General features: G+C 41.2%; 3 protein-coding genes across 8 annotated transcripts in view; all 3 read left to right on the top strand.

Moving 5' to 3' along the window:
- Positions 1–7279: 7279 nt before the first annotated feature.
- foxb2 (forkhead box B2) lies at positions 7280–8185 on the top strand. The gene has a single exon (XM_086174144.1). It carries the CDS (start codon positions 7280–7282, stop codon positions 8183–8185), a length of 906 nt encoding a protein of 301 aa, XP_086030270.1.
- Positions 8186–18066: 9881 nt separating this feature from the next.
- On the top strand, positions 18067–19579 carry LOC147218321 (C2 calcium-dependent domain-containing protein 4C). Its single transcript, XM_086174379.1, has 2 exons — positions 18067–18184; positions 18322–19579. Exon 2 carries the CDS (start codon positions 18365–18367, stop codon positions 19577–19579), a length of 1215 nt encoding a protein of 404 aa, XP_086030505.1. The 5' UTR covers positions 18067–18184; positions 18322–18364.
- A 2461-nt stretch (positions 19580–22040) lies between these two features.
- Positions 22041–27122, top strand: part of vps13a (vacuolar protein sorting 13 homolog A) — a 33135-nt gene continuing 28053 nt past the window's right edge. For all 6 annotated transcript variants that reach the window (XM_086173643.1, XM_086173641.1, XM_086173640.1 and 3 more), the window contains exons 1-15: positions 22041–22218; positions 22897–22940; positions 23023–23065; positions 23149–23244; positions 23592–23693; positions 24150–24259; positions 24409–24468; positions 24562–24621; positions 24912–24992; positions 25416–25473; positions 25623–25750; positions 25945–26051; positions 26192–26363; positions 26609–26671; positions 26865–26997. In XM_086173643.1, coding sequence (XP_086029769.1) covers positions 22119–22218; positions 22897–22940; positions 23023–23065; positions 23149–23244; positions 23592–23693; positions 24150–24259; positions 24409–24468; positions 24562–24621; positions 24912–24992; positions 25416–25473; positions 25623–25750; positions 25945–26051; positions 26192–26363; positions 26609–26671; positions 26865–26997 — 1357 coding nt within the window. In that variant the 5' untranslated portion in view covers positions 22041–22118. The remainder of the gene's footprint in view (positions 22219–22896; positions 22941–23022; positions 23066–23148; positions 23245–23591; positions 23694–24149; positions 24260–24408; positions 24469–24561; positions 24622–24911; positions 24993–25415; positions 25474–25622; positions 25751–25944; positions 26052–26191; positions 26364–26608; positions 26672–26864; positions 26998–27122) is intronic.

The following is a 27122-nucleotide window of genomic DNA, read 5'->3' as shown; positions in this document are numbered from 1 at the left end:
CTCACTGCAGCACTCTCTGCTGCCGCTGTGCGTGTGTGTGTGTGTGTGCGTGTGTGTGTGTTCGTGCGTGTGTGTGTGTGTGTGTGTTTCCTTGGTCCTCCCCCTTTCTCGACAGGGTGAAACCACCAACGCGGAGCAGTGGGTGTGACGGCAGGAAGTGGAGGAGCGACGGACGGACGCGCGTACGGTGATTCAACCGCGCTCCCTGCGGTAAACCCCCGCCTCCCCCGCACCTTGTCAGACCTTCCACCCCTGCCAATGTCCCTCACACACACACACACACACACTCACACACACACACACACGAACATACACACGCATGCACATGCACGTACATCACTACCCCCCCAGAGGTTTGCAGTGAATGAGTGAACGTTTTAATACACTCCAGCACCACGGACAGCACCTCTCCACGGACGCGTTTGCGCGGATGGCCTTTGCCGGGGCCGCGCATCCGTTCTCGGATGACGTACGTCACCTTTTTTCCTGCTGGAGTTGTGATCCCCCCCCCCCCCCCCATCCTCCTACCCCCGCAAAAAAAAAAAAAAAAAAAAAAAAAAAATCAAAAAAAAAATCAAAATATATATAAGTCTTCGCATGATGGATGAGAACTTGTTCTCTCTGACTCTGGAAGTAAAAAAAAGTAAATAAATAAAAATCACCAAAAAGAAATCAATCAATATCACATTACATGTACTAATCAATATGTGAGGTAATGGTGGCGGTTCTGGTTCTGAATGCTGATTTTTCCTGCAGTGTGCAGCTCAAACTGCCGTGGATTTTACCAGTTGATGTTGTTTCATTCTGCCTCCGCAAGGACACGAGGATCGAAGTTTAAGCCTTTTTTTAGAGTGCACAAAAGTATGACTTTTTGATTTTTTAGAATATAACATGAATTCCTGTAGAAATCTTGAATTTCTTCACCCGAAGATATTTCACCCTTCATCCCAAAGGCTTCTTTGGGATGAAGAACTTCAGTTTGGAGTCCGCCAGCCACGACAAAAAGATTTCAACAAGAATTTACCGTGACATGGATAACTGAGAAATTCCAGACACAAAACATAAAATAGTTCATAATGACTGTTCCTTTTAGGGAATATCAGGTATTATATCAGATCTTATTCTGACTTGAACACTCGAACAGAGTCCAAACATTGGATGTTACTGCTCTCATGATGATGGCGTGATGATAATCCATGTGTATGTTTGGCCCGGCTGTAACAACACGCACTTCGGCCACTTGACAAACTGGATAAAACTGCATGTGTTTATCCCTAAGTGAGTATGAAGAGTACATCAGTTCAGGAAAACTTGTTTTATTTGTTGGAGTAGTTGACTATTTGATGTTTGCCTCTGCTCTTATTGTGTTGTAAATACTGTGTATTGTCAGAAGATGATATGGGTTGATACACACAGCACTGATTTTAACATGAGAGATGGCAAGTAACATCAAACTGACTGTTGTTCTTCTCCATTAACAATTTCTTCTTTCGGAATACATCTTTTCAAACCCTCACAGTCAAAAATAAAAGAAATAATTTGTTTAATCATCCCAGCTAGTTTCTGCCAAGGGCCGCTTCCCTCAGGAGAGACAGAGCGCACGGTAAAAATGTTGCTTTAGCTCAAACAAGAACAAAAAAAAAAAAAGTGTGACACATCGTGTTTCACCTGCCATTTACCCCAGACCTGGCAATCATGAGGTATGAAGAGAACCCAGAAGATGACCTGAGTGCATCTTCTAGAGGTGAACCACAGGTACTGCATGACACCATTGACAGCAGTCAAGGGAGAAAAATAATGTCTCGACCTTGAAATACTTAGGGATTGAGGCCGTAGAGCAGCGGTTCCCAAACTACGGCCCGCCTCCACATTTTGCCCGGCCCTTGACCAATTCCAGAAATGCATTATGATTTTATTTTTTTCATTCTGGCCATGTAATTGTGACTTGTACATGCATAGAACGCAACATTCTACTCCACTCTTCTGCAGTCTGTGCCTTATCTGTAACCCCTCCATCAAAAAAAAAAAAAAAAAAAATCCTGGACATACCCCTGTCAAATAACACAGAATAATGGCAAAAAGATTAATCAAGAGAAAAATAGATTCAGAATGCAGGGTATTTAACCTGCAGTGGACAAACATTTTTTTTTTGTTCAATTCAATGAAAAGGCTGTTTGTCTCATCTGTCAAGAGATGAGACAAAGACATTATTTATTAATAACGCTATTATTTATTTTCTGATTATTTTTTCTCTCTGTCAAGATCCCAGAAATGATTAATTTTTGGTTATGTGTGGCTTCCTGGAAAACAATAAATGTTTACGTTTCGACACCTCTGCGATCGTCACACTTTTTGTTACAAACTGTCCTGGCCCCCGTCAGAGAAGGGAAAAGTTATTTGGCCCTTGCAAGAATAATTTTGGGGACCCCTGCCATAAAGTGTCCACGCAGAGGGGGTGATCTAAACTCCATTCTTCCAAAACGGGAGTTGTTCTGGATATAAACGCTGACACACAAACACCACAAGGACTGAATAAGGAATTTAATATCAAACTATATTCTATAGATATGTGTCGTCCATATTCTTGCTGTCTGCACCAGTTTGCACGGATAATCTGATCCCCCATGTGTATATTCGATATGCTGTATTTTATATCGTATGCAGAAGCCCTTCGATAAGTTTTTCAGTCCCCATATCTGTATATCTGTTCATATGTAAAAAATGTAAAAAAGTATCTGTTTCTTGGGCCGGCTCTCATAAAGTAGAGAAGATGATGTTTAAGTGTTAAAATATTAAAATGACATCATATATCCAACAAGAGCAGCACCACAAAAAAAAGGAGGGAATCAACCATTTGAACATTGTCTTCAAACATGTTTGTTACACACTTTTCCGGTAAGCATCTGAGGAAGAGCCTATATTTTGTCCGAAACGCCATGCATGCGAAAATAAGTTTTTTGTGTTACATGTAAAAAAAATCTTTTGTTTGGGGCACTTTTGCTTTGCATATTTTTTCAAAACTCCACGACGTTGACAGCAGTCACACCAGATTTAAAAGTTTAGGCAATTTTGATGTGATTTTCTGCTAAACTTTGCGTCAAGATCTGATTGGTTTAGGAGCGCTAATACCGCTTATCAGCTGACATGACATGAGAGGGTGAAGAATAGACAATGGCTGAACACGTAATGAGAATGATTTTTTTTAATTTAAGTCTTTCCTCGGGATCTCAAGTGTTTTTTAAGGATCGTCCAGATGAATGAACAGAGATATAGTTGCAAGTTATTGTAATAGTATCGGATTTAGTTTAGCAATGGAGACAATCTTCTCGCTCTCGATACAAAGGCCGTGGCAGCCCGAAGGTGAGGGTAAGGTGCTGGTGTCTCCATTCAGTCCCGGGACTCGTGCCAGCAGTCAGGACTGTGGTTTGGGAAGCTCCCAAGTTCCAATCTTTACAATCGTGTGAATATAATCAGGGTGTTTCTTCTGCAATATGCAGTTTCTACTACTCGACAAAAAAAACAACTTGTAACATCAGACTTTTGACTGCCGCGGAGATGTTTCACGCTGCTTTGTACTCGTGCGTCAGTTGATTCAGTGGTCGGTGTTTACCAGCTCTGCACCAGTTCAGATCAATGAGAGGACGTCACACAGACGAACTCGCTATTTAACTGTTTGCTGTCTCTGCAAATGGTCCTATAAAATCAACAGTGAGCGCTGAAAAGATGCGATCAAAAAATGAAATGTCTGTCATTATAGAGTCACCCTCGTTCTGGTGTCGGATCTTCTTTTTATTTATTTTTTCCTAATAAATAAGTGTTCCGGCTTCCTCCCAAACAGCTTATGTAAATGTCCTACTTTCAAATGTCATCAGATAAAAAAAAAAAACGAAAACTGTCTTACCACTGGTTCAGGATACTACATGTCTCTGAAAGTACCCAACATGAAAATACAACATTTACAGGTTTGTTTTTGCACAAGGATGTTCCAAGTTATCGCCGGTTCTCCTTGAAAAGGCGACCTTTTATGATCAGCACTCACGTGTCCTCTCAGCTAAATGCACACGTGGTTTTCGGGCTGCTGCTGTGGACGTTTCTGCGTTTAGGTTTTGTTAATGAGACACCAAAATCCTTCAGGAGAGATTTTACCCACGTTGAAACAGACAATGTCATTATAAGAGATAGTTTGTTGGCATTGGAGAGACAATACAGCATCTCTGTGACGGCCCTCCAAATAGATTTAAGGTGATGTCATGTGCTGTGCGTGTATCAATGAGAAGACAAAGAAAGAGAAAACTAGGGCAAAGAGAAATGACATCACTATTTGTTTAAAACCATCTCCTTTTCGGACTTTAAACACCCAAGACTCCCGCATACGTATGTGACCATTTATCAGCCCGCAATCAAAACAGATATATGAGGCTATTGCACTGTATGGTACCAATTTCAAATGAAAAATAAAATAAAACAAAAAGCTGATCCATTGTGATAGAAACAAGAAGTACAAAAAGGTTGCTTTCTTGTCTGACGCTGTTGATAATGTTTTTTGTTTTTTTTTAAATATATTGTTTATTGCAGGGACTCATTTGATGACTTGAACACTCACAGACTGCGTGTTAGTCTCCGGCGTGAGATGGGGATTCATTCGGGTTCGCCTGTCAGCGTTAAAACACTTTTGGGGGAAGAATGAGAGAGACGGCGCTCGCTCGCTGTTTTATGGATAAACTGAAAGAACTGTCGTAGTTTTCGCTCTAAATAATTCCACTTTTATACCCGAGTAAAGCTTACAGCGTCTGTAACACGACTCGAAACCGGTTTAATTTTCCATTGAAAGCAATGGGCCTCACTAATTGATTTTAATGGCTCTCTCTGCGACGATGCGCCCCTTATGACTTGTAGAGAGGTCTTAAAGATTATTATTATTAGTATAATTGCCATCACCCCCACACACTTCCCCTTTGCGAATGGGATGCAGAGAAAGAATATCTTTGCCCTTAAGCTGAACAAATAATTATTAGAGACAGGAAATAAACAGAGAATCCAGACACACACGCACGCACGCACGGGCACACAAACACAGACCAACACACACACACTCCACCTTAGCAGACCCCCTCCTGGCGACCCTTATTCCCTCCGCCGCCCTGCATGTGCAGCCTGCCGCTTGTAATTTATGCAAAATTAATTGATACATCTTTTATAATTGATGTGCTGTAAACCTAATGAGTAATTTATGTAATTAGTCAATTAGGGATAATTCCAGCATATGTTCCGTATGCCCAGAAGGTGGGCTTTACTACTAGTTATTTGTCCAGGAGTTGGGTGCAGGCGAAGACCGCCTCAGACTACTTAATTAATTTCCTTATGCAGATCAGACACGGTGTCTATTTAACGGCCCCCTTTGTGAAAACAGATTTAATATTGATCTTTCCTGGGCGTTTAAAGAGGATGTTTTTTTTTTTTTTTTTAATTTTACCCTCCATGGTCTCAGAGGCCCTTCGCAGTTTCTGAACATTTTTTTTTTATCAAAAGCAAAACAAAGTAAACTGCTCTCCCTCCCCCTTTATTTATTTATTTTTTGGTTTGTGTGCCACGTCCGGCCCTTTCGTCGGGCCAATCGATGCAAAAACGGGTGATTTCTCGAAACCGGGCGATCATCTTTTAAAATATGCTTTCCGTCGCCACAGTTGACCTTTTGAGTGGTTTCCGAAGGGCCGAGACTGAACGAGAGACGCGGCGGCTAATGAATTGACACGGGTTTGAATATTCATATCTAATACAACGCTCTCGCCCTTAATTACATTGTTGGACTTCTTCTCCTTGGAGGCTAAATCACGGAAGGCTTAATTATTGTAATGTATTCAGGGGCCCACCGGGGCACCGGGGAAGACAGGAGCTGTCAAGGACCCCGTCATGACACCTGGTCAGAGGGAAGAGAGAGAGAGAGAGGAGGAGGAAAGAGAACTGCTCTGCAAGTGGAGCAGCTTTTGTTGTTCAGGGATGAAGTTTGTTTACATCCTTGTAGGATTCACCCGAGAGCCTTTGAGCAGACAGACAGCCGCCGGACTTCCCCTCTCAGCAATTAATCAACAACGGCGCCTCTGTAGTACATGTGCGTGCGTGTACGTGTGTGTGTGTGTTTGTGTGTGTGTGTGTGTGAATGAGTGTGTGTGTGTGTATGCATCCGTTTCTGCACATCTCCAAGTGGCACGCTGATGATTGTGCGTAAAAAGACATGATTTATTGTGCGCTAAGTCTGAAAGTGCAGTCAGGCAACATTTTCAGGGGAGGTTTGTTGTTATTATAAGGTTTTGTTACTATTTATTACACACACACACTCACAAAAAGCTAAAATGCCATTTTAAATTCACACCCTCTCCCTAAGGTGGCTTCTTCTATTTCTTTTTTGAATTTTTGGAACAGGAAGTACAGTTGAAATTTGAAATCGTCATTGATTAAACAAAAAAAAAAAAAAAAAAAAAAAAATCAATTAGAGGCATTTGGGAACATGCAGAAAACATGCATCTCTAAAGAAGAGGTCAGGTGTCAGGGTTTAAGGATTTAAGCAAGTTCGGAATTGTAGTTACCGTTGAATTTTGGAGGAGAAAAGTCATCGGTTTGTGCTGATCCCTCCTGCGCGCTCTGATTGGCAGACGGGAGATTAGGAAGGCGCTGGTTCCTTGAACGCAACGCGCCACCCATCCTTTATTTTTCCTTTTTTTTTGGTGTTCGTATCGTTGCTCTCTCACTCCCTCTCGCTCTATTACGCGCGTATGTGTGCGCGCACACACACATGAACCCCACACATCACTTGACACATCCCCTAAGTGTGTGATAAAGCAGCGACCCGCGGGGCTCTCAACAAAAACGGCGCTCCACACAAACGCGGAGAGGTGAAGGCGGAGGAGGCGCCGGGTGGACGCACAAACTTTTTACACGCGGAACCAGGACTTTTTTCCCCCAACGCGGAACCAAGATACCCTTATTCTATTTTTGCGGACAGAAAGACACGCAAAGTCCTGAGTGGAAACTTTTTTTTTTTGCCCTCCTCACCCCTACACACACACACACACACACACACACTCCACCAAGACCCTCTCTGGGATTTACGCATTCAGGGACCCCCGTATGAGAATCAGATGGCTCCCCGCTGCGGGACCGTTGTGTCAGATGGAGACCGATAAGAAGGTCAAGTAGGAAAAAATCAGAGAGATAAAGTTTAGATCTAAAGAGGCTGATTTGTTTGACACTTTCCCGCGCGGAGAGGAGACCGCAGGCAGCCATGCCCCGTCCCGGGAAGAACTCCTACAGCGACCAGAAGCCCCCGTACTCCTACATCTCGCTGACCGCGATGGCGATCCAGAACTCGGCTGAGAAGATGCTCCCCCTGAGCGACATCTACAAGTTCATCATGGACCGGTTCCCGTACTACCGGGACAACACGCAGCGGTGGCAGAACTCCCTGCGCCACAACCTGTCCTTCAACGACTGCTTCATCAAGATCCCCCGGCGGCCCGACCAGCCGGGGAAGGGCAGCTTCTGGGCTCTGCACCCGGACTGCGGGGACATGTTCGAGAACGGCAGCTTCCTGCGCCGGAGGAAGCGTTTCAAGGTGCTGCGCGCCGAGCACATGGCCTGCAAGAGCTCCCCGATGATGCACTACTTCCACCACCATCACCACCACCACCACCACCCGCAAGGCAAGGCGTCCATAGCCCAGGAGCACGCAGCGGGCCCGGCGGCGCGCTTGCCTCCCTTCCCGGGCTACCCGGGGCTCGGATGCGCGCAGCCCGGCGGGTTCAAGCACCCGTTCGCCATCGAGAACATCATCGGCCGGGACTACAAGGGCGTGATGGCGAGCGGGCTGCCGCTCACCTCCGTCATGCACCACCTGGGTTACCCGGTGCCCCCGCAGCTCGGCGGCGTGGTCGGCTCCGTGTGGCCCCACGTCGGGGTACCCGCGGCCCCGTCCGAGTACGCGGCGTTCGGCGTGTCCGCGAAGGGCCTCTATCACGGTGGCGCCGGCGCGCAGACGCTCCCCGCCGTGCCGGTGCCCATCAAACCCACGCCGGCTCTGGGCGCCGTGCCCGGGCTGACCGGCCAGCTGTGCGCGCCGGCGGGGATGGAGAAACCCGCGCTGCTGGAGGGGAAGGGCAACCCGCTGCACCCGGCTCTCCTGCTCTCCTAAACACACACACACACACACTTAAAAAAAAAAATTGCACATAGTATGACACATTATTGGAAATATTATAGACGGAATAAAGGACACCTGTTGGGGAGAGTTGAGTTAACTTTGTGTAAATAATTTCCCGCACCCCTTGTTGACTGAAATCCTTATTTATTTTGCACAAAAAGCGACGTGAGCACCGACAGAAATACAATCAATCGAGGAGAACCCAAAGACAGTTCGGATCCAGGAGGAAGAGAGCGGGCTTTTTTTAGACTTCATTCCGAATGCAAAACCAGCAGCCGTGTGTGCGTTACTGCGCTTTTTCATTTGGCTCTAGCATTTTTATTTTATTTCATTTTTTTTAATTGTAACCTATCCGGGGTTTAAACAGGGCCCTGGGGTTTTGAAATTCTCCCTTTGCACTGTTTGTATGTTGCTGTTTAAGTGCATCAAAAAATATTCTGCTTGTATTATGACGCCATTTATCTGGAGATATTTATAAAGAACTAACAGCCAATCGTTCTTTGGGTGCATTAGTTATTTCATTTATTTATTTTTGAATTAATACAGAAAATTCCATCACACACACACACACACACACACACACACACACACGAATAAGGAATTACCTGAAGGTAATGTTCACTGGAAGACAATCGGATTTCCCGATGGCAATATTCTGCATGTTTAAACTTCAGCACTGCTTAATAGGGATTTTAAAGCGTGAGGAGTGCACTTTTATAAGGTTATACAGTTGTTTTATTTTTATTCAATTAATGGATGGACTGTGGAAAATTAGAAATGCTTTTTAAAATTAATATCCCTGTAATCTTTTCACCCCATAATTCCTTAAAAAACAAACTACATTTACAAGAAGAACTTGACAGTGTAAATGATTAATTGCATGATATTATCAGAAAGTGTTTGTGTGTGAGAAACAAAATGTAACCTGAGTATATATTTGATCCTATTTCAAGAAGAAAGGGGGGTCCACAGGAGGGTACAAGAGATCGCACATCCTCGTCGCCACAATTCATTTACAAAAATGCAAGTCATTTTGAGATATAAAAAAGTGCTTTAAAAAGCAAATGGCTATTTTTACCTCCTCACTAAGATGAAAGCTGGGTTTTAGTTGTGATTACATTCAGATCCACTGATCTTCCACGGTGCTGCGTGAGATCCAGGGCAGTGTGACAGGAGTGAACAGCCAGGAGGGGCCTGCAGGAGCTGCACGGGCCGTCCAGGTCAGGGCTGTCTGATGCCCACAAGATGGATATGAGCGACTGACAGTCTGGGATGCAGCTTCTCCACTTCAAAAGCAGACATGGGTGATTGTATCAAGTTTTCCCCCCCTTTTGTTTGCTCTGTTTAAACGTAGCTTTGAAGCTTCTCCTCTTCTGCAACACAAAGCGGCGCCGGTCCGTCCCACCAAAAATGACTTATATTCAGCCTCCCCGTCCCCTGTTTAGCATCCCAAAGGCTCTGAAAGCCGACAGCATTGTCACACCAGCCTCTGAACAAACGATTGAGATGCGCCGGAGGGGGAGAGGGTGGGGGAGAAAAATTAAAACCCATTTAGGTGTTATTGCTAATGAGCAGAATACAAGACTGACTGCTCTTATCTTCTCCCCTATTCATATTTTTTCTACTATATCTTTTGTGTTTTGCAAATTAATTTCCAATGCAGTCCTTATTACATTCTATGTGAAATACAGTTTGGACCCCTGCACTGTGTTTAATTCCATTTAACATTTTTTTCAAAGGTGAGTTCCTTCCGTCTGGAGCTTTTCCGAACCCTGTTGAAATTCTCGCTCACACTTTCCCCGCAGGGCGTCTTAATTCCTATTTAAAGGGAACAATACTCTTTTTTTCCATAGCAAAGCAAAAGCATGTGTGTATGTGTGTGTGTGTGTGTGTGTGTGTGTGTGTGTGTGAGGGTGCGGAGACTTAATTCCCTGATCAGCAGGCCTCTGTGTCTTTAATAGTCCTCACTACATTAGTGTATAATTAAATGCCACTAATTAAGAGACAATAAGAGGAGTAATAATGCGGCCATTATTACTCTCCATGATCCTCGGTCTTCAACACTGGAGTTCAACGGCCCTGAAATCCTGTTGTCACATGATGCCACCAAAATTGCACATGAATTTACGCTGAGGGGAAAACAGGTGCAGTTGAATCGAGGGAACACACAACTGCTTCTTTCAAAGCAATTGTCGCTGTCAGCGGATACGTGGCATTTTCCAACTACAATTTCAAATACTTATTCTTTAAAACTGTCATTGTGTGTGTGTGTGTGTTGGTTGACAGTCAGAGGGCTGCAACGAGGGCTTAGGTCTGCTTATTTCTTTCCATTCGATTAAAGTGACAATTGGGGAAAAAAAGACAATAAAAAACAATCAAATAAGAATTGTTTCATTGTTTTTCATCTTTGCAAAAGAAGTCATCTGATTATAACATATGAAGTTTGAGATAAAATCAGTTTCTTTAAACAAACAAACCATTTTTTTGCTTTTATATTGACCTCAATAGCTACTTCCTCCAGATATACATATATATTTTCTAAAAATTCACAACCCTCATGCATAGTATTTTATGCAATAAGGAGTGCATGTGGTAATCTCTTCATAAAAACAATTGTTTGCTGTTGAGTCACGTTAAATCTGTGATAACTTCGATTAAAGGACACCTGCAGCCGTGTCTCAGCTTCAACTGACTCACCCTTTATCAACGGACTGAAACCTGAAAACTGTGTGAAATTCAATGTTTCTTTGCTTAATTAAGACTTTCCAAACAAATCAAAGTATACATTTAAGAATAACAGTGAAAACGCTGACGATTACTGGCCGGGGTAAAATCTATAGAATTAATGTCAGGTTAGAGCATGATGTCTGGACTGGGTTGGTTACTGTAAAAAGGACACGTACACGGGGAAAAACTCTTAATCAATGGATAAACTTTTCATTATGTGAAATCTGAGTTTAAGATGACTAATAAGGGTCTTACGATGAATAAAACATTTGGGTCAGAGGTGATTTACTGTCAGCCCTCAGAAACGAAACGTTATAGTCTTGAATAGACAATGATACATTAGTGGTAATTACCCACAATTCATAAGGGCCAGGGTGGCAAATTCTACATGCGTTTTTTTAATGACCACCAAGAGCAGGCCATCATAATGAGCAGCTTAATTTATTGATCTGATGTATCGTTTGCACTAACTTAAGCACTTACACACACACACAAACGCGGGAATCCGTACACTTTTGTGCGGGTTTTGAGGACATTGATAAAATTAGTACCTGTTCCTTTTTCTTCAAGTTCATCTTAAAACCATGTCTTAAGTGTCACGGCCCAATTTAAAGGGCTTATTCACCGAAAACACTCATACTTTTAATGATTGGTTATCTTAAAGAAAGTCACATGGGGACACGCGCACGCAAATTCACGCACAGCCTTAAAAAGGCATTATTCTTGGTTACCCGCAGTCATTTCTTTTTCATCTTCTTTTTTTTATTCAATCTACCAGTGCGGTGAAATGACAGAAAATTTGGGCTAATTTCTTTAAATATATAATTGTCATACAAAGACTCCCTGTTCGGTCACGGCTTATAATAGCGGGAAATATCATTGGAGCCGTGTGAAGTTAAATTAAAGAAGCCAGTCTGTGTGTTTTAATTTTATGAAAACAAAAAGAAGTCAAACGAATGTCATATCTCCTCATTATTGAAGACTAATTTCCATTCCGTTCATTCATTCATTATCTATACAGCTTATACTGCACAGAGAGTGGGAGGGGGGCTGGAGCTAATGCATGACATCGGGGCAAGAGGCGGGAAACCCCCCCCGGACCGGTTGACAGTCACTCTCAAGGCCACATCGAGATGCACGACCTTAAATTTAGAGCCTTAAATCCGCTGCATGGGTTTGGACAGGAGGGGGGAACTCAAAGACCCAAAGCCAGACAGGCACATGGACCAAGGACATCAAGTCTGAACTCTATAAGGTAAATGCTAAAACCGTGTGAGAGGGATTTCAAATAAAAGAAATCCAATGTCCCAGAACTCAAGATCCAGTTTGGGCCAGGGCAGGGGTTGGGAACCTTTTTGACCGGGAGAGCCATAAAAGCCAAATATTTCTAAATATATTTCATCGAGAGCCATACGGTATTTTTAGCGTATAATAAGTTAAATATGTCTTACTCTTAATGCGACCTCTGGCGCTGCATGGATTTGTTCGAAGTGCCGCTTTATATGTGACCGTTTATCATAGCATATTAGACATACCGCAGATCCAAATGCAAATTCTTCTATCAACGCAGCCTGCAATGCACGACAATCATCGTCTTTTTTTCTTTTCGCCATCTTTTCCGTTATGAGGGTTGACGCGGATAAACTAGTCGGCAATCTGATAAAATTAATTTCTTCACCTTTACAATGACCCGGATGTCCTCGGAAGCCAATGGCTCCCAACCCGACCGACGGGTGACTCGTGAAATTTATCTTCAAATGACACAGTATTATGAAGAAATATCACAAGTATTTTAAAAATCGGTTCCAAGTTGATTTTTTCTTTTTCAACTCAAAATTGTCTGGTAGCCATATGCCGTCACCAGAAGAGCCGTATATGGCTCGCGAGCCATAGGTTCCCCCGACCGCTGGTCCAGGGGATGGGTAGTGGGTGCATCATACTATAAGCCAAGTGGATACAAAAGAACAAGACTTAAAGTTTAGTAAAGCTTTTATACATGAACTTAACAAAAACGTCAGTTAATAAAGCTGAAATGAGCTGTTTGGTTGGATTGATTGTCTTACATGAGCCTGAACCGATGCAGGATTGAATTGGAATTTGAGTCGTGGCAGGTGAATCTCACCCGTGTAAAATCTACAATTAATACAATTGATCTTTGTACTTAAGACCTTAAAACAGTTGATAGCCTTAACCTTGACAATTTTTATTCTATTGTATTTCTTATTCTCCCTCCTTCCTACTATTATCTATTACTGTTATGTTTTTGCTTGAAACTCTGGCACAACGATTTCCTTCGGGATAAATAAAGTTGTTCTCATCTCATCTCATCTCAAAATTAGCCTATGTATATGACAATATACCTCTGAACGGTATATGCACAGTTCCTCAGGCGGCAGTTCTGTTTCAAGTACTAACTTATAATTGCACTTGTGCTGTGATTCATTGCGGGCGGGCAGCTGGCATACGGCTACATCTGTTATCATCTCGGTAATGGTGGTCTCGTCATTTTCACTGCCGTGGTTCTTAACAGTCGGGTAAGAGGACACTCGGCTGGCACGTGCCGGCAACGGTCAATGAATATGTCAGCTATGGCGTGTTAGCATATTGGCAAAGGGCTTCGTACAAAAAGAGGAGGCATAGGGAGGGAAGGTGTGACTAGATTCGCTCTACATGACCACACAATACCGTGACTCCTCCTTTACGGTGTTTTTTTCTAAATGTCCGTTTTGTTTTTTTTTTTGCTCACGCCCAACCTTTTAAGCATCTTTTTGATCGCCGTTATTGTCTCTGTAAGTCGAATCAATCTTTCAGTTTTATCACTTGCAAGCGGGATTGCTTTTTCACCTCATCTCCGGCAGTTTCCTCTCTCCAATATGCTTCTATCCAATCTCTCTTTTCCTCTGTCCCTCTTTCTCCTTAATAGTTAGAGCATGATTCACTGATCGAGGGTGAACTTTTATCTGCCCCCCGCGGCTGAAGTGTATTGTCTCTTGTCCGTCCTCACGGTAAGGTCCTCTGGAACAAGCTCATATCATTTTCAGTCTGCCATCTATCTTTATTGGTCCAAATTATTACACCTTATTAACCATTATTACATTTAATCATCAATCCAAAACAGGTCAGTGGTTCAGCAGTGTTGGCTCCATTCCCACTGTTTCTCCTCTCTAATGTTCCCACTTTCTTACTTTCTTTGAGGAGTTAAGACGGATAAGTTCTGCGGCCAAAAAACTTCTGCAATTTTTACAGGAGGTTAAGTGCGATACAAGAGAGTGAAGCCATATACACCCATTTGACTCTTCAATAATAGCGATTAAAGTGAAGTGGAAATTAACAAAGTGCATTGGCAATACTTCCCCCCCTGTTTTCAGTTTGCACTTGGAATTTCAAATTACATAAGACAATGTCAAAAGATAATCATTGGCAGTGGTACAGAGACAACTTGTAACTTGGTCAGTCAAAACATTATATCTTGGCCCGCCTTGTTTGGCTAAGAAAAAGAGGAAACAATAATTCTGTGTGCTTAGAGTTGATTTGCCCTTAATATTCTCTATAGATGCCTCCAGTGGCCATCAACTACTTTATTCCTTCCAATCCCTCCCCATTACTTTCCCAAAGCTACATATATTCGATATGAGCACAAGGTGAAGAATCAGAAAGTATTCCAATGAAACTAACAAATAATTGCGTTGCGACAGTTTTACCGTAAAACTTTTTTCCCGATTCTTCACTTTGAAGAGATGGGGTTTTATCAGTTGGTTTGATTAATTCATTCATCCATCCTTTGCTTATTATGCAGTCAGGGTCGCGGGGGATACTGGAATCGGGCAAGAGACGGGGTACAGCCTGGACTGGTCGCCAGTCAATCGCAGGAACACATCCAGAGACAGACAACCATTTACTCACTCACTCATTCGGGGCGGTTTTTCCACATTTTTTTCCAGCCTGTTTTTGGACTGTGGGAGGAAACCGTCGAGAACACAGGGAGAACATGCAAACGCGTCCCCTTGTCGAATTCAAACCAGGGTCCTTCGCACTGTGAGGCACTACCTTCTGCACCACCTGAAACAAATACATTCTTTTAAATTTCAAATGCACGTTTAAAATAAATATTTGATCCTGAGATCGAATAAGATCACATAGATTTCAAAGGTCTTTGCCTTTAGCAATGACATAATAAACAGCCATTGTTCCATGTCTGAATTTTAAGTTCATCCGAACTGAAAGTAAGGCTGTAAGTTAAAGTTCCAGACCTCACTGAGACAAAGCCGTCCGAACTTTGTTTCCCCTTTAGTTTTGGATTATAGATCTAAAAGAACCAAAGGTTGTCGGCTCATTATATGCATGGACCAGTGAAAGCCGCAAAGTAAGCAAGTCTTTACTTGCTGCTCTAAATACGTGTTCAAAAAAAAAAGTAAAATAATTGACAAATATACTGAAATGAATTCATTTCTTTGGTGATGTGACAAAAGGCAGCGCGGCGTGTCGTCAATGAGGGATCACAAGAAAACAGCGAAGAGATTGCATAGACTTTGGCCATTTTAGCGACTGCAGTACTGATATATTGTAAATTATTTTGTCCACAATCCCTAAAGCTCTAATGGAGTAACCTGAATAAATCCACTAAGAAAAATTAAACATTATTTTAAAAATGTACAGTCAGGAGAAAACGGGCTTTCATACTAAAGTACTTGACAGTAGTTGAGTGTTTGGCAACAATGTACTTGTCTCTCATTAGCGTTAATTACAGCCGTCAAATCCAAGGTGCTCTTCTGACTTCCAATCATTTATCTCATCATTACAAAAAGCACTGAGTTTTTATTAGCGTAATAAAGTCAGCCTTCACTACCACAAAAAGCCTCCTGACCCCATAGTGCTCCAGGGGCCCCTGACTCCCCCTTGAATGTATTCATCATCTTCATCTTCATACTGTCACACACACACACACACACACACACACACACACACGCACACACACACACACACTGCAAAAATGTACAAAAGCAGGCTCAGATACAGAGATAGCATTTACCAAGATACACTTAATAATCTTGGATTAAAAGAGTTTACTATTGTTGTTAAAGGATAAAACAAAGATGTGGGAGGAAACATTTTGAAATATGCTCTCATTAGTGCACCTTTTCCCAAAACTTTCAGTAAACCTCCACTGTGTGTTGCACAGTGAGTTGTGTCTTTGTCCACTTAACACTCCATTCTGGACCAATGGAATGAAAAATAATCATAGAAAATGCATAAAATCCGCCTCCGTATTTAAATGGACTGCCTAGTGAGGGAGTTCAAGGATCTTGGTGTTGAGTGTGAACAGGACAGGCGAATCAGTTCGGCAACCAGTGATTTGGCTGCTATGAGAATTGGTTGTATTGAAGAGGGAGGTGAGCCACAGGACAAGGCTCTAAATATATCAGTCTATTTCAGTTCTAAAAAAAAAAATCACAAAAATAAAATGAAGCAAGGTTATTAAGGGAAACCGGGTGAACACTGTTGATGAAACTGCATCTTCCCTATTATTACACTAATTCTCATGTCAAATCCTTATAGTGAGTCCAAAAAGTAAACCATTAAAAAAGCAACAATGAAGAAAAAAAACTTCCACGTTTTCTGTTTGGTCATTTCTGGAAGCTCCTTTCTTCAGCATACATTAGTTGTTTTACCAATGCTGTAAAATAAAATATTTACAAATCAGAAAAACCTATAACCAAGTAAGATAACTTTACTTTTGTCTCTTTGAATTCACTCTCCTAAAATATATCTGTTTATAAAATGATCATTTGCCTTCAGCAGTAGTCTTGCATATCACTCATTAAACAAACAAGGTTATATCCATTTGTTTGTTTTGCAATGTGTATGCATCATTTAATAAAAATAGAAAATCAAACTCAGAGATCGTGACGACAAATCCAATAAAAGATTTCCGTGACAGAGGGTGCAGTGAAGCTAGAATGAAAATTGTTTGAAGCCTTGCAATAATCAATGGAACAGTGGATGGGAAATATCACTAAACCTAAACCATGTCTGCCCTCTGGTGGCAAATGGAACAGGATAAGCAAAAAGGGCTCTTAAATTGGGGACTGCTCCACTAACTGAAAATAAAAATACATCAATTATCGGATTCGCTATCAAATAGACTTACCAATAAAATCAGGGCTTGGAGAAGATGCACCATAAAGAGAGAGGCTTTAGGAAACATACCATAATTCAAATGTAACAGGATTTTCCTTAGAAAAACAAGTGGACGCAAACGCAAGATACAAAGTCTTTACTTCATCCACCGAATGTCCAGCTTCGGGTTACACTGAAATAATCAGTTGTTGAATCTTGTTACATGGTTGTAAGAGTCATTCATTCATTTGTGTGATTTTGTGAATTAAATGTGCTTTACACTTAGTCTTTATGGACTGAAGCAAAGCTCTAAAAGTCACAAGTATTAACATTTCTAAATTATATGAAACACAGTTATATAGGGATTACATGTTCTCCAATATCTATTTGAATGATGACTCTGAATTGGATCCAAATCTAGATAGGGGTTGACAGTGACTCAGAGGCGCAGTGAACACAACAGACCAGTCATGTGCGTGTCTGGACGGCCTGCTGTTCAAAGGTCAGTGGGTATTTGAGGTAGCGATTGATCTGTTCGTTTAGTCGCTTTTGAAATAGGTCAAATCTCTCCTCATTCAGATTATCCCAAGTATCAACTCTCATAGAAACAGGGAGTTTAATGAAAAACCATTTCCGGCAGAATGACATTTCACAAATCAGGTAACTGCACTTGAGGTTTGTATATGTAAGATGTGTGGATTCTGTATCACAGATTGAAAAATGAAATCTTACCACTTTCAAGTATAATTTATACGTATTTGAATATTATTTATTATTTGTCTACTGAATGTTAAAATTTGATTATACTTGGATCTCGTATATTTCATGGGTAACCAAACAAGGGCATGTGTTGAGTTGGTTTCCTTTTACTGGAAAGCTTACTTCCCATGCTCGCTGTCCAACTGAGTGCACATCAATGCGCTTGTGATTACCAACCATCCAGTCTCCAAATGACTTTGAATTACGCGACACTCAGTGTCTATTCTGTGTGTTCTTGTGTGTGAACTTCTGTGTGGAGCCTGTTCTCTGACGCACGCGGGGGTGGCAGACCAGTGATGCAGTTCCGCTCACTCACCTTTAAATTCAGTCACCCATCGCACAGACTCAGATCTTTCCTCAAAGCTGGACTCATCAGGACTCGAGCAGGTGAGCCTAAAAACTTTCATCATTATACTATTTGAAGTGCATTTTATCTTCTTTTTAAAGTTGAAAATTTTCATGTGTTTCATGCATTGTGGATTACATTCTCCGAATCTTCATTCTTGTCATAAATAAAACATTAGGGTTCGTGACAGTCAGATCAAGTCAACTAATCAGGAGAGAACCATGTGGGTTTTGGAGAAGATAAAGGAGAACATAGTAGGTGTTCCCACAGAGCTGCGACGCTACATGGGGACCAGTCAGGAGGACCTTTTCCTGTCTTCCAAGGCCAAACTACACACCAACATCCTCACGCCAGACAAAATCCCAGAATTCTGTCTGCCCCCACGACTCTGCAAGAGAAATCCCATGCTGGAAATGGAGTCAACCAACCTACAAAGTCATGACCAGGTCCCCAGGAGCAACATTCCCTCAGACACTAAACAAGACAAGACAAATGATGTGAAAACAAAGAATGATCAGCGAGCGCTGGCTGCAAAGAAACCCTTGCCTTTCTCTGCAGAAGGTTACGGCCTGGCTGGGATATTTGAGAGTCCCAATACTCGAAGAAAGGAGTCATTGTTCCACTCACAGTGTCCCACTTACTTGTTTGACAGAAGCATACCTGCTACACCCCCCAGGCTTGCAAAGAAGACGAACCAGCCCAAGAACACCTCACCTCTATCTGTGATTCTTCCATTATTTTCCTGCAAAGTCATAAGTGAAACCTCTTACTCCAGTGACTGCTCTCCTCTCAGTTCCCCATATAGCACTAAAAACCCTCGCTCCATTCCTTCAGGCAGCTGCCATCTTAAAGAAGCAACATCCTGCTCTTCTCTAAGTGATAAGAGAGAGGCAAAAGGGAGACTGAAGAAGGATGCCTTTACTGTAACGGCTCCTCCAAGTAGTCCTCCGAGATTTAAGGGAAACTCACTCACCCTCGCCCCACCCGTCCTTTTTCCACTAGATGTTTTGCAGTGTCAGGAGAGATTGCAGCGGGAGCACGTTCTGCCCTTACAGGGTCACGGTAAAATTCGTCTCTCTGCCGAAAGGACGTCGTTCCCCACAAACGCGTCCTCTTGCCTCTCTACGTTGAGAATTCGCTTGGTGTCTGTGGAGGGCGTATACAGCGACGGTGCCAAAAGAACGCCGAACTGTTCCGTAAGTGTGTGTCTGACGCCAGGGAAGCAACAGCAACAGGAAAGTGCCACCATCAGGAACTGCCACAGCCCCGTGTTTAATGAGGATTTCTTCTTCACAGAGCTAAGTTCTGGGGATCTGCTCGAGCTCCAGCTGAGGTTGAAGGTGGTTGATAAAGCTGCCCCTGGAACCCTTAGGAGGGGTACCGTGATTGGAATTATCACTAAACCATTGTGTCAGTTGCTCTCTCTTAAAAATTAAGAAAAAAAAATCTAATTTAAAAAAAAAAAAAAACATGGGATGGAAGTTGTCATAGTTGTCATGCAAAATTTTGTGTGTAAAATGTAACCACATGTTCAATTTTGTAGCTCTTGTTTAAGTCTTCCAGTATTCATAACAAAAATAAAAATTGTATGATTCCTGTAACTTTTGTCAAACCTACACTTTTGTAACGCTTCAGGGAAGACGTCTGCAACGAGGCTTTCACTCACGATATCATTGCTTTATTACCAACGACTTCTCTTGATAATACCATACTAGACTCCGTGCCCCACATCACTCAGTCTACATTCTCGAATCTTCCCGCTCCCCCTGCCTCTCGCCACCAATCACCGGACTGCATCCTATAGGACAAACCTGCAGTCCAGTGATAAGCGAAGGGCTGGAGAGTGACAGCTCAACAGCCTGGGGCTTCTATACCGGGGTTGCTAAAGTATATTTAATTTACAGTGTTTGTGTTGGCTTCATTAAGCTCGCTTTTTTAAACCCTCATGTCTGCTCATTTGTCCATCTTTCAGTAGGATTGCACAAAGATAATAATATATATTATACTATCATTTTAATAATAAATCCTTGGATCCTTGAATTATGATTCTGATATTCAAGATAAATTTAGAGTTAGGTAAATGAGTTGGAATCTTATTTAACTACAGGACAAATACTGAAGTTTTCATTTTTGGGGGGGGGATATGAATTTGTATTGTTATTATTGCATGAAGGCCAGTGCCTTTTTAGTTCATTCATTTTTAATCAACATGTAAAGATGCCAATGTAAATTGCAAGTCCAAAGTGTTATGTATTCATGTTGTCATGGTCTGCCTAAGTTATTAATAAATTATTAAGTGCATATGCATGTACTGTATTTGATGTGCAACACAAATGCATAGATTCATCGAGTACGTTGACATTACAAACTATTTATGGTAAAAAAATATAAAACCCATACATGGCTTCACAAGGATCTGCCAAACATGAAGTCTTGCATGTGCAACCTTACCAGGAGAAAAATAACAAACTCTTATAACACACATGAATGGTTGCAAAATAGACAAATGTGCTGAACCCATACTACTTCATATAAGACAATAACAAATATCAAAATACAGCCCAAAACTGCCAATGAACAGATATCACGTTACCACCCACAAGCAGTTCCAAAATACACACATTAACATGATCTCCTATCTGACTATCTACTAATCTTAGTAAACATCCAATGTTGAAGACTTCACACACTGCATGTGCACAATGAAACTCCAAACTGTGATGCTGCCAAAGCTAACAGGTTGAAAAGTATTGTCTGTTGAAAATGTATGCATGATTCAAACACCGTCTGTTGGAAGAAGTTGGTTCTACATCTTGAGATGCCACACACCTTTTAGATCATTATTTGCTTCCAAAGGTCCTCGCTCTCAATCAGATTTTACAGATGCAGTGAGATGAACTCCTGTGAAAAAGGGGAACTGTGACATCATACAGGGGGAGCATACTTTCTATGATGTCACAATTTTGCAGACAGGTAAATAAGATTAAAAAAAAAAGAACAAATTAACAAAATAATCCTTATCAGGATAAAACATGTCACACTTGGAGAACATTTCCTATTGCAGCCACTTTCAATAAGCCAGAGATAGGAGCAACGCCACTAAATATTGAGGGTTCCAGTTAAGAATAAGAGGAATAATCTCTCTGAGGCTTTCTCTGAGTGGAAATACAAAAAAATGGCAGGAATTAACTGAAGTAACGCCCCCCCTTTTTTTCTTTCGATGCTGTTATTTTGCTCTATCAACAATTTGTTGACAATTTAGTCCTTGAAAAAAACATTCTCATGCTGCCCCTTACAACATTAAGAAAACGTGCTGTGTGTAAATAAGACATGCTTGAGCATATAGACACAGTATATTATTGCAGAAGACTTACACATATGTGCACCAGAAAAGCTAAACAAATGATTTGCATGTACTTATATCAACATGCACTCTGAGGAAATGCAGACAAGCAGTATCTCATCTCCTGCACTGACAAAACAGGAAAAGGAACATCTGATTAGATTCAAGATTCAAGATATTATATTGTCATTAACGTTGCAAGAACGTGGTGACTGAGACAATGCAATGGAATTCTTACAGTAATTCGCAAAGTGATAATGTAGTTAAGTAATAAATAGTACCGGTAACTATGAGGGAAATACTAACTTTTAAATACAGGAGGAGTAAATGAATACATATTGGAAAACGATCGTCTCTCTACTATGTTGATCGCAGTAATAACAAATTTCCTGATTTAAAGAAAGGAAGAACATCGCGACTTTTAAAAGCGAATTCGTTTAAAGTGAATTTTGAATACATTGAATTAAAAAATACAAACTTTCTGTGAAACCCGTGCTGGTGTTTTTAAAAGCGTTGCCGTGACGTCACGGCACCGCCTCTCGCAGGACGTAAGCTGACGTAAGGAGAGCGAGACTCACCTTATGGTACTTAGAATGTAAACATGGTGACACACAGATGAGGGCAACGCCAATATGGTCTTCGAAAGCGTCGTGGTAGATGTCCTCAACAGGTTTTTAGGGGACTACGTGGTCAACCTTGACAGTTCACAGCTCAAGCTCGGAATATGGGGAGGTAAACGCAACTCATGTCTGCTATCGGCGCGTTAGCTTTCTCCCCGACCTAGCACCCTAATGCTAACGTAGACGTTAGCCGCAATGCTCGCGGAGGAGGCTGCTTCAGCTGTCAGCGTCAGTTTGCACGAAACAGCTAATATTTGTCCGGCTTCTGGCTACACGGCTTCTACTTGTGAATATTCTTGAATTTTGACAATGGTCGTGAACCACTGGAAAGCTGTTGCACTCGGCACTCGACTTTCAAAATAATAAACCACAGTAGTTGAAAGGCACACCCGGATATTACTCACCGCTGTCCTGACAGCCCCGAGTGCTCACTCCTACTCTACGACCCACGGCCAGGAAGAAAGCAGCCACCGACTTGTAGCACAGCTGTCCTCACATATTATTAGCCCTTCTCATATATTGAGTCTGCATTAGGACACTTAAGTTTTTGTCTTTCATTTTTATGTCATGTATGACATTGATTTATTGCGTCTCCCGGGGCTTTTAGCTTTGACCGACCTGTTTAAGAATGACCTCAGGCGTTTCCCAGATAGAGGCGTTGTTGTTAGTCAATGGTCAAAGGTCAGCGGCGCATCTATAGATGCTCTGTATTGCATGTCACATATCGCAATGTATTTTTCTGATCCTGTTGTACATAGCATTAAAATAAACATCGAGTCTTCCACCACAGGTGACGCTATCCTCACAAATCTTGAAATTAAAGAAAATGCATTGGTAAGTTGCAAACAAACCACTATGTCTGTAAAAGTACTTGAACTGATGTGCATGGCTATAATATATTGTTCATTCTCTGTAGAGTCAGCTTGACATCCCCTTTAAAGTCAAAGCTGGACACATAGGTAAGAATGTAGTCCCCACCCAACCTGAACCCTTGTCTTTGTAACAGAGGAACATATAATTATGTTGGGTTTATTTATCATAGGACGACTGGAGTTGAAGATTCCTTGGAAGAATCTCTACACGCAGTCAGTGGAGGCCACACTGGATGGTGTCTATTTACTCATAGTCCCAACAGCAAGTAAGATTAAAACTATTTATTGTACTTTTATAACTGTGTGATTATTTATTGCCAAAGGACAGCTTGGATTGGTGACCTTTGTAATTGGTAAATGTTATTGCTGACTGTTTTTTGACCTAAGCAGTGCTTGAAAAACAGCATCTAACAGGATTGTTTTTAAGAGTTAAGATTATCATTGGATTTATGTGTCCAATGTCAAAAGAGTAAATTGTATTGATATTTTTGCTCCATGCATTTAACCAGAAAAAGTACTTGTCAGCCTACACAGACAAGACCATCACAGTATTTATTGTTGTCCTGCATGTACAGAATATTAATCGTTTGATGCACCTGACTTTTTTTTCTAGGTATAAAATATGATGCAGAGAAGGAGGAGAGGCAGTTTCAGGAGGCGCGGCAGAGGGAGTTACAGCGTATTGAGGAGACAAAGCTGAGAGCTGCTGAGCAAGGTTAGGCAACATGGCCTTAAAAATGTTTGTATCGTTATTAAAAAATTGTATCCATCATTTTATATATTTTATGAGATTTAATGCTGGTGTGTTAGCATACACAAACGAGGCACTGTCCCTAATGGAAACACAAAGAGAAGCAAGTCAAGTCATGCTTGAACTGTGCTGTGGTAAAGGGCCATTAGTGGCTCTGCTCAATTATTTGAGCCACTTGTAAATGTCCTTACTAAAGTCTAGGGAAAATTTTTGAAGATCGTTTGTTTAGAGTCTAAATAGAAATCGGCATGCAGTCACAAGACCAGTTATTGTAACTGTTCTTGTCTTGTCACCACTTACAGTGATCTATAGTGTCCTTAATTATAGATATTTATTTTGAAAGCATTGTCCATGAGATACAACATCATGAAAGTAGGTGGAATAAAATACGCTCTCATATTTTTTATGTCTATTTGATAGAAAACCCTGCGCTTGAGAAGCAGGATACATTTGTGGAAAAGCTTGTTACCCAGGTCATCAAAAATGTACAAGTCAAGATCTCAAACATCCACATTCGCTATGAAGATGACGTAAGTATTGCCTTAGAGCGTATACACAAAAAACACCAAATAACTTGTGACCTATTTTATATTTCTATCAACACGATAACACCAAAACAATTATATGTGCTTTGTGTAAAACTATCTAAATACATGTCCTTCCTATTTATTTTCCAAAGGTCACCAATCCAAGCTGTCCTTTGTCATTTGGAGTGTCACTTGAAAACCTCAGTCTTCAGGTAATGCAATTTCAGGTTATGTGCTTCACTGCATTCAGAAAACTGTTTGTATCAAAGTCAACTAAAATCTCCTCACCATTTGTTTGACCTTAGACTGCCGATGCAAACTGGAATCCTAGTCTGTTGGATGAGAATGCAAGACTGTTTTTCAAGGTAAAAAATGTTGCAAGTAATAATTCAGCGTTACCACCTGTGCATTCATATTTTCAACAGCAAGATTCTATGTGATACTAGATAATTTTTTTATACGTTAATTTTTACCGTTTTTTTTTTCTTTTTTTCTCTTATAATGAAGTTAAACTCAAAATGTTCATGTTTATTTTACTTTAATTTCTACCCCCTATTGACAGTTCGTGCCCTTGGCAGATTTAAGAAATTGTATTGTATGCACTGTGCTGAGTCCACACACAACTCATGTTGCCTTGTGGTTTCTTTCCTCTCAGTTGGTTCAGTTAGACAATTTGTTTGCCTACTGGAATGTGAACTCCGTACTCTTCTCCAATGAAAATGCAGATGAAGCCTTGGTGAGTTGCCTTCTAATTGTTGTTTTCTCTCATGTCAAACAGCTCGAAACAGAGAACACAAACTCCTTATTGTAGGAAAAAGGCCTGTCATCATTAAATGGTTTTCACTGATTGGTACCTCAGCATTTCCATGGCTTTAATCACTGTAAAGATGATATTTAAAGTCTTTGTCATTATATTTTTCCCAATTAGATATCAGAAAATGGCTTTAGAGGTTAACACATTGAACAATGTTTGAAAGATTAATAGTTGATTTTTATTTATAATGGTCTCGTCCTTGTCACATAAGAAATATGATAAAATTATTAGAATGATAATTGACAGGATGTTGCGCTTGTAGATCTGTTTACATACTGTCACAGCATTATTCAAATTGGTATTAAGAAATGCATTAAGTAAACCTACAATCTTGTCTTTTTCCAGCTCTGTCTCAAAAGAAGCATGGACGTCCACAACTCCCTTCATTTCCGCCATGATTTTAGTGAGTGTCTGTGTATTTCTTGTCTTGCACTGTGAGAATAGTTAGAAACTAAATTGAAAAAAAAACAAAAGCTACATTTAGCTCATTATAAAGCATAAATAATATTGTTAATCTTATATTTACATTTTTTACTTTTTGTTTGTCCATAGTTTTTTGTCCCATCTCTGCTGATGCTAAACTTCGCATGAATCCGAGATCAGATGTGGATTTCTCCTCACCTAAAGTGGACCTCATGGTCAATCTCATGGAGGTGGCCATTGACCTTAACAAAGCCCAGGTGGGTGTATGTTTTTACATACCTGCCTTTGTTCAATTTTAATAAAACAAAGGGTATTTTAAGATGATAGAGGGAGAAAAAAGGAAGTAGAGAGATTCAATCATCATCAAAAATTGCACATAATAAGTTGTACTGTGATAACAGAAGCAACTTCTTCAAAACTTAGAGTTACTTAATTATTTCTGACTTTCCAGTATGTTAGCATTTTGGAGCTGCTGGGTTCTGTGGATATGATGTCACGAAACCTACCTTATAGGAGGTATAGGCCCACGGTTCAAGTTCATAAAAATGCCCACACATGGTGAGTAAACAGATACTTTTTAACTGAGCACTTTTAAGATCAAGGCCCTGAATGAACACAAAATGACCCTGTTGCAACTAATCTTTTTTTTTTAACACGATCCTCCTAGTTTGTACTAATAATTCTGGCTTGTGATCTAGGTGGAAGTATGTCATCACAGGGATCCTGGAGGTAGACGTAAAGCCTCGTCTCCACATGTGGTCATGGGAGCACATCCGTCGGCACAGGCAATTGGCGAAATGCTATCGTGAGCTCTATAAGACCAAGATTACGAGCAAAAAACCCAGCGAAGAACTACTGGAGGCGCTTGAGGTGCGTCGACAATTGGATGTAAAGTTTTATTGAGAAACCCCAATCATTGCTCCGTTGTACTGAAACAACCTCTTCTCACACTTTGATTTGAACTGTGGGGCTGTGAGGTTCTGGCGTGTTCTCTGAACAGAAAGCATTGTCTTTTTGATCTGATGAAAGGGGCATTTTTGTAATACATGCCTCCCTGCAAAGAGCAAAGTGAATACTGCTAGAACCTCTAATCAATTTATTGAATTTGTGCTCAGGAGCCTGAGAAGACACTGGATATTTTTAATATCACGCTGGCCCGGCAGCAAGCTGAGGTGGAGGTATGGTCTCTTCTCCATTTAGTGGGCATCTTCAATTTTTGCACTGTCTTCGTGGCTCAAGTGTTGTTATTAAGCTATTAGGACACTCAGACTTGTGCCTAGCTCAGCTGCTAACAGTATAATGTCGTTTCAAAAAAGGTACTGAGTTTCAGTTTCAAATGTGGGAGATGCTGAGTCATGTTTTATTCACTAGGCGAGCAAAGCAGGTCTCCGTATTTATCGTCCAGGGATAAAGATGGAGGAAGAGGAATCTCAGGGTTGGTTTGGCTGGATGTGGAACTGGGGAGGAACCGAGGACAAGGAAACAAAAGAAGTCAAGACTGGAGGTAGAACATGGAAAATATAAACAGGCTTGTAAAAGATAATATGCATAATGGACAAGAGATAGCTAATGTTTTGGATTTTACTTACATGCATGCCATTTCAAACCTCTGGCGATGTGTTTGTCCTT

The sequence above is a fragment of the Fistularia commersonii genome, chromosome 26, assembly GCF_037954325.1.
Source record: "Fistularia commersonii isolate RoL2024-O1a breed Wild chromosome 26, RoL_Fcom_v1.0, whole genome shotgun sequence".
Lineage (NCBI taxonomy): Eukaryota > Metazoa > Chordata > Actinopteri > Syngnathiformes > Fistulariidae > Fistularia > Fistularia commersonii.
Note: the sequence above shows the minus strand (reverse complement) of the source record. Positions and strands in the feature narration are given on the sequence as shown.

What these genes read in the sequence shown, in the direction of transcription:
- foxb2 (XM_086174144.1), top strand. Translation starts at nt 7,280, where the DNA reads ATGCCCCGTCCCGGGAAGAACTCCTACAGCGACCAGAAGCCCCCGTAC.
- LOC147218321 (XM_086174379.1), top strand. Translation starts at nt 18,365, where the DNA reads ATGTGGGTTTTGGAGAAGATAAAGGAGAACATAGTAGGTGTTCCCACA.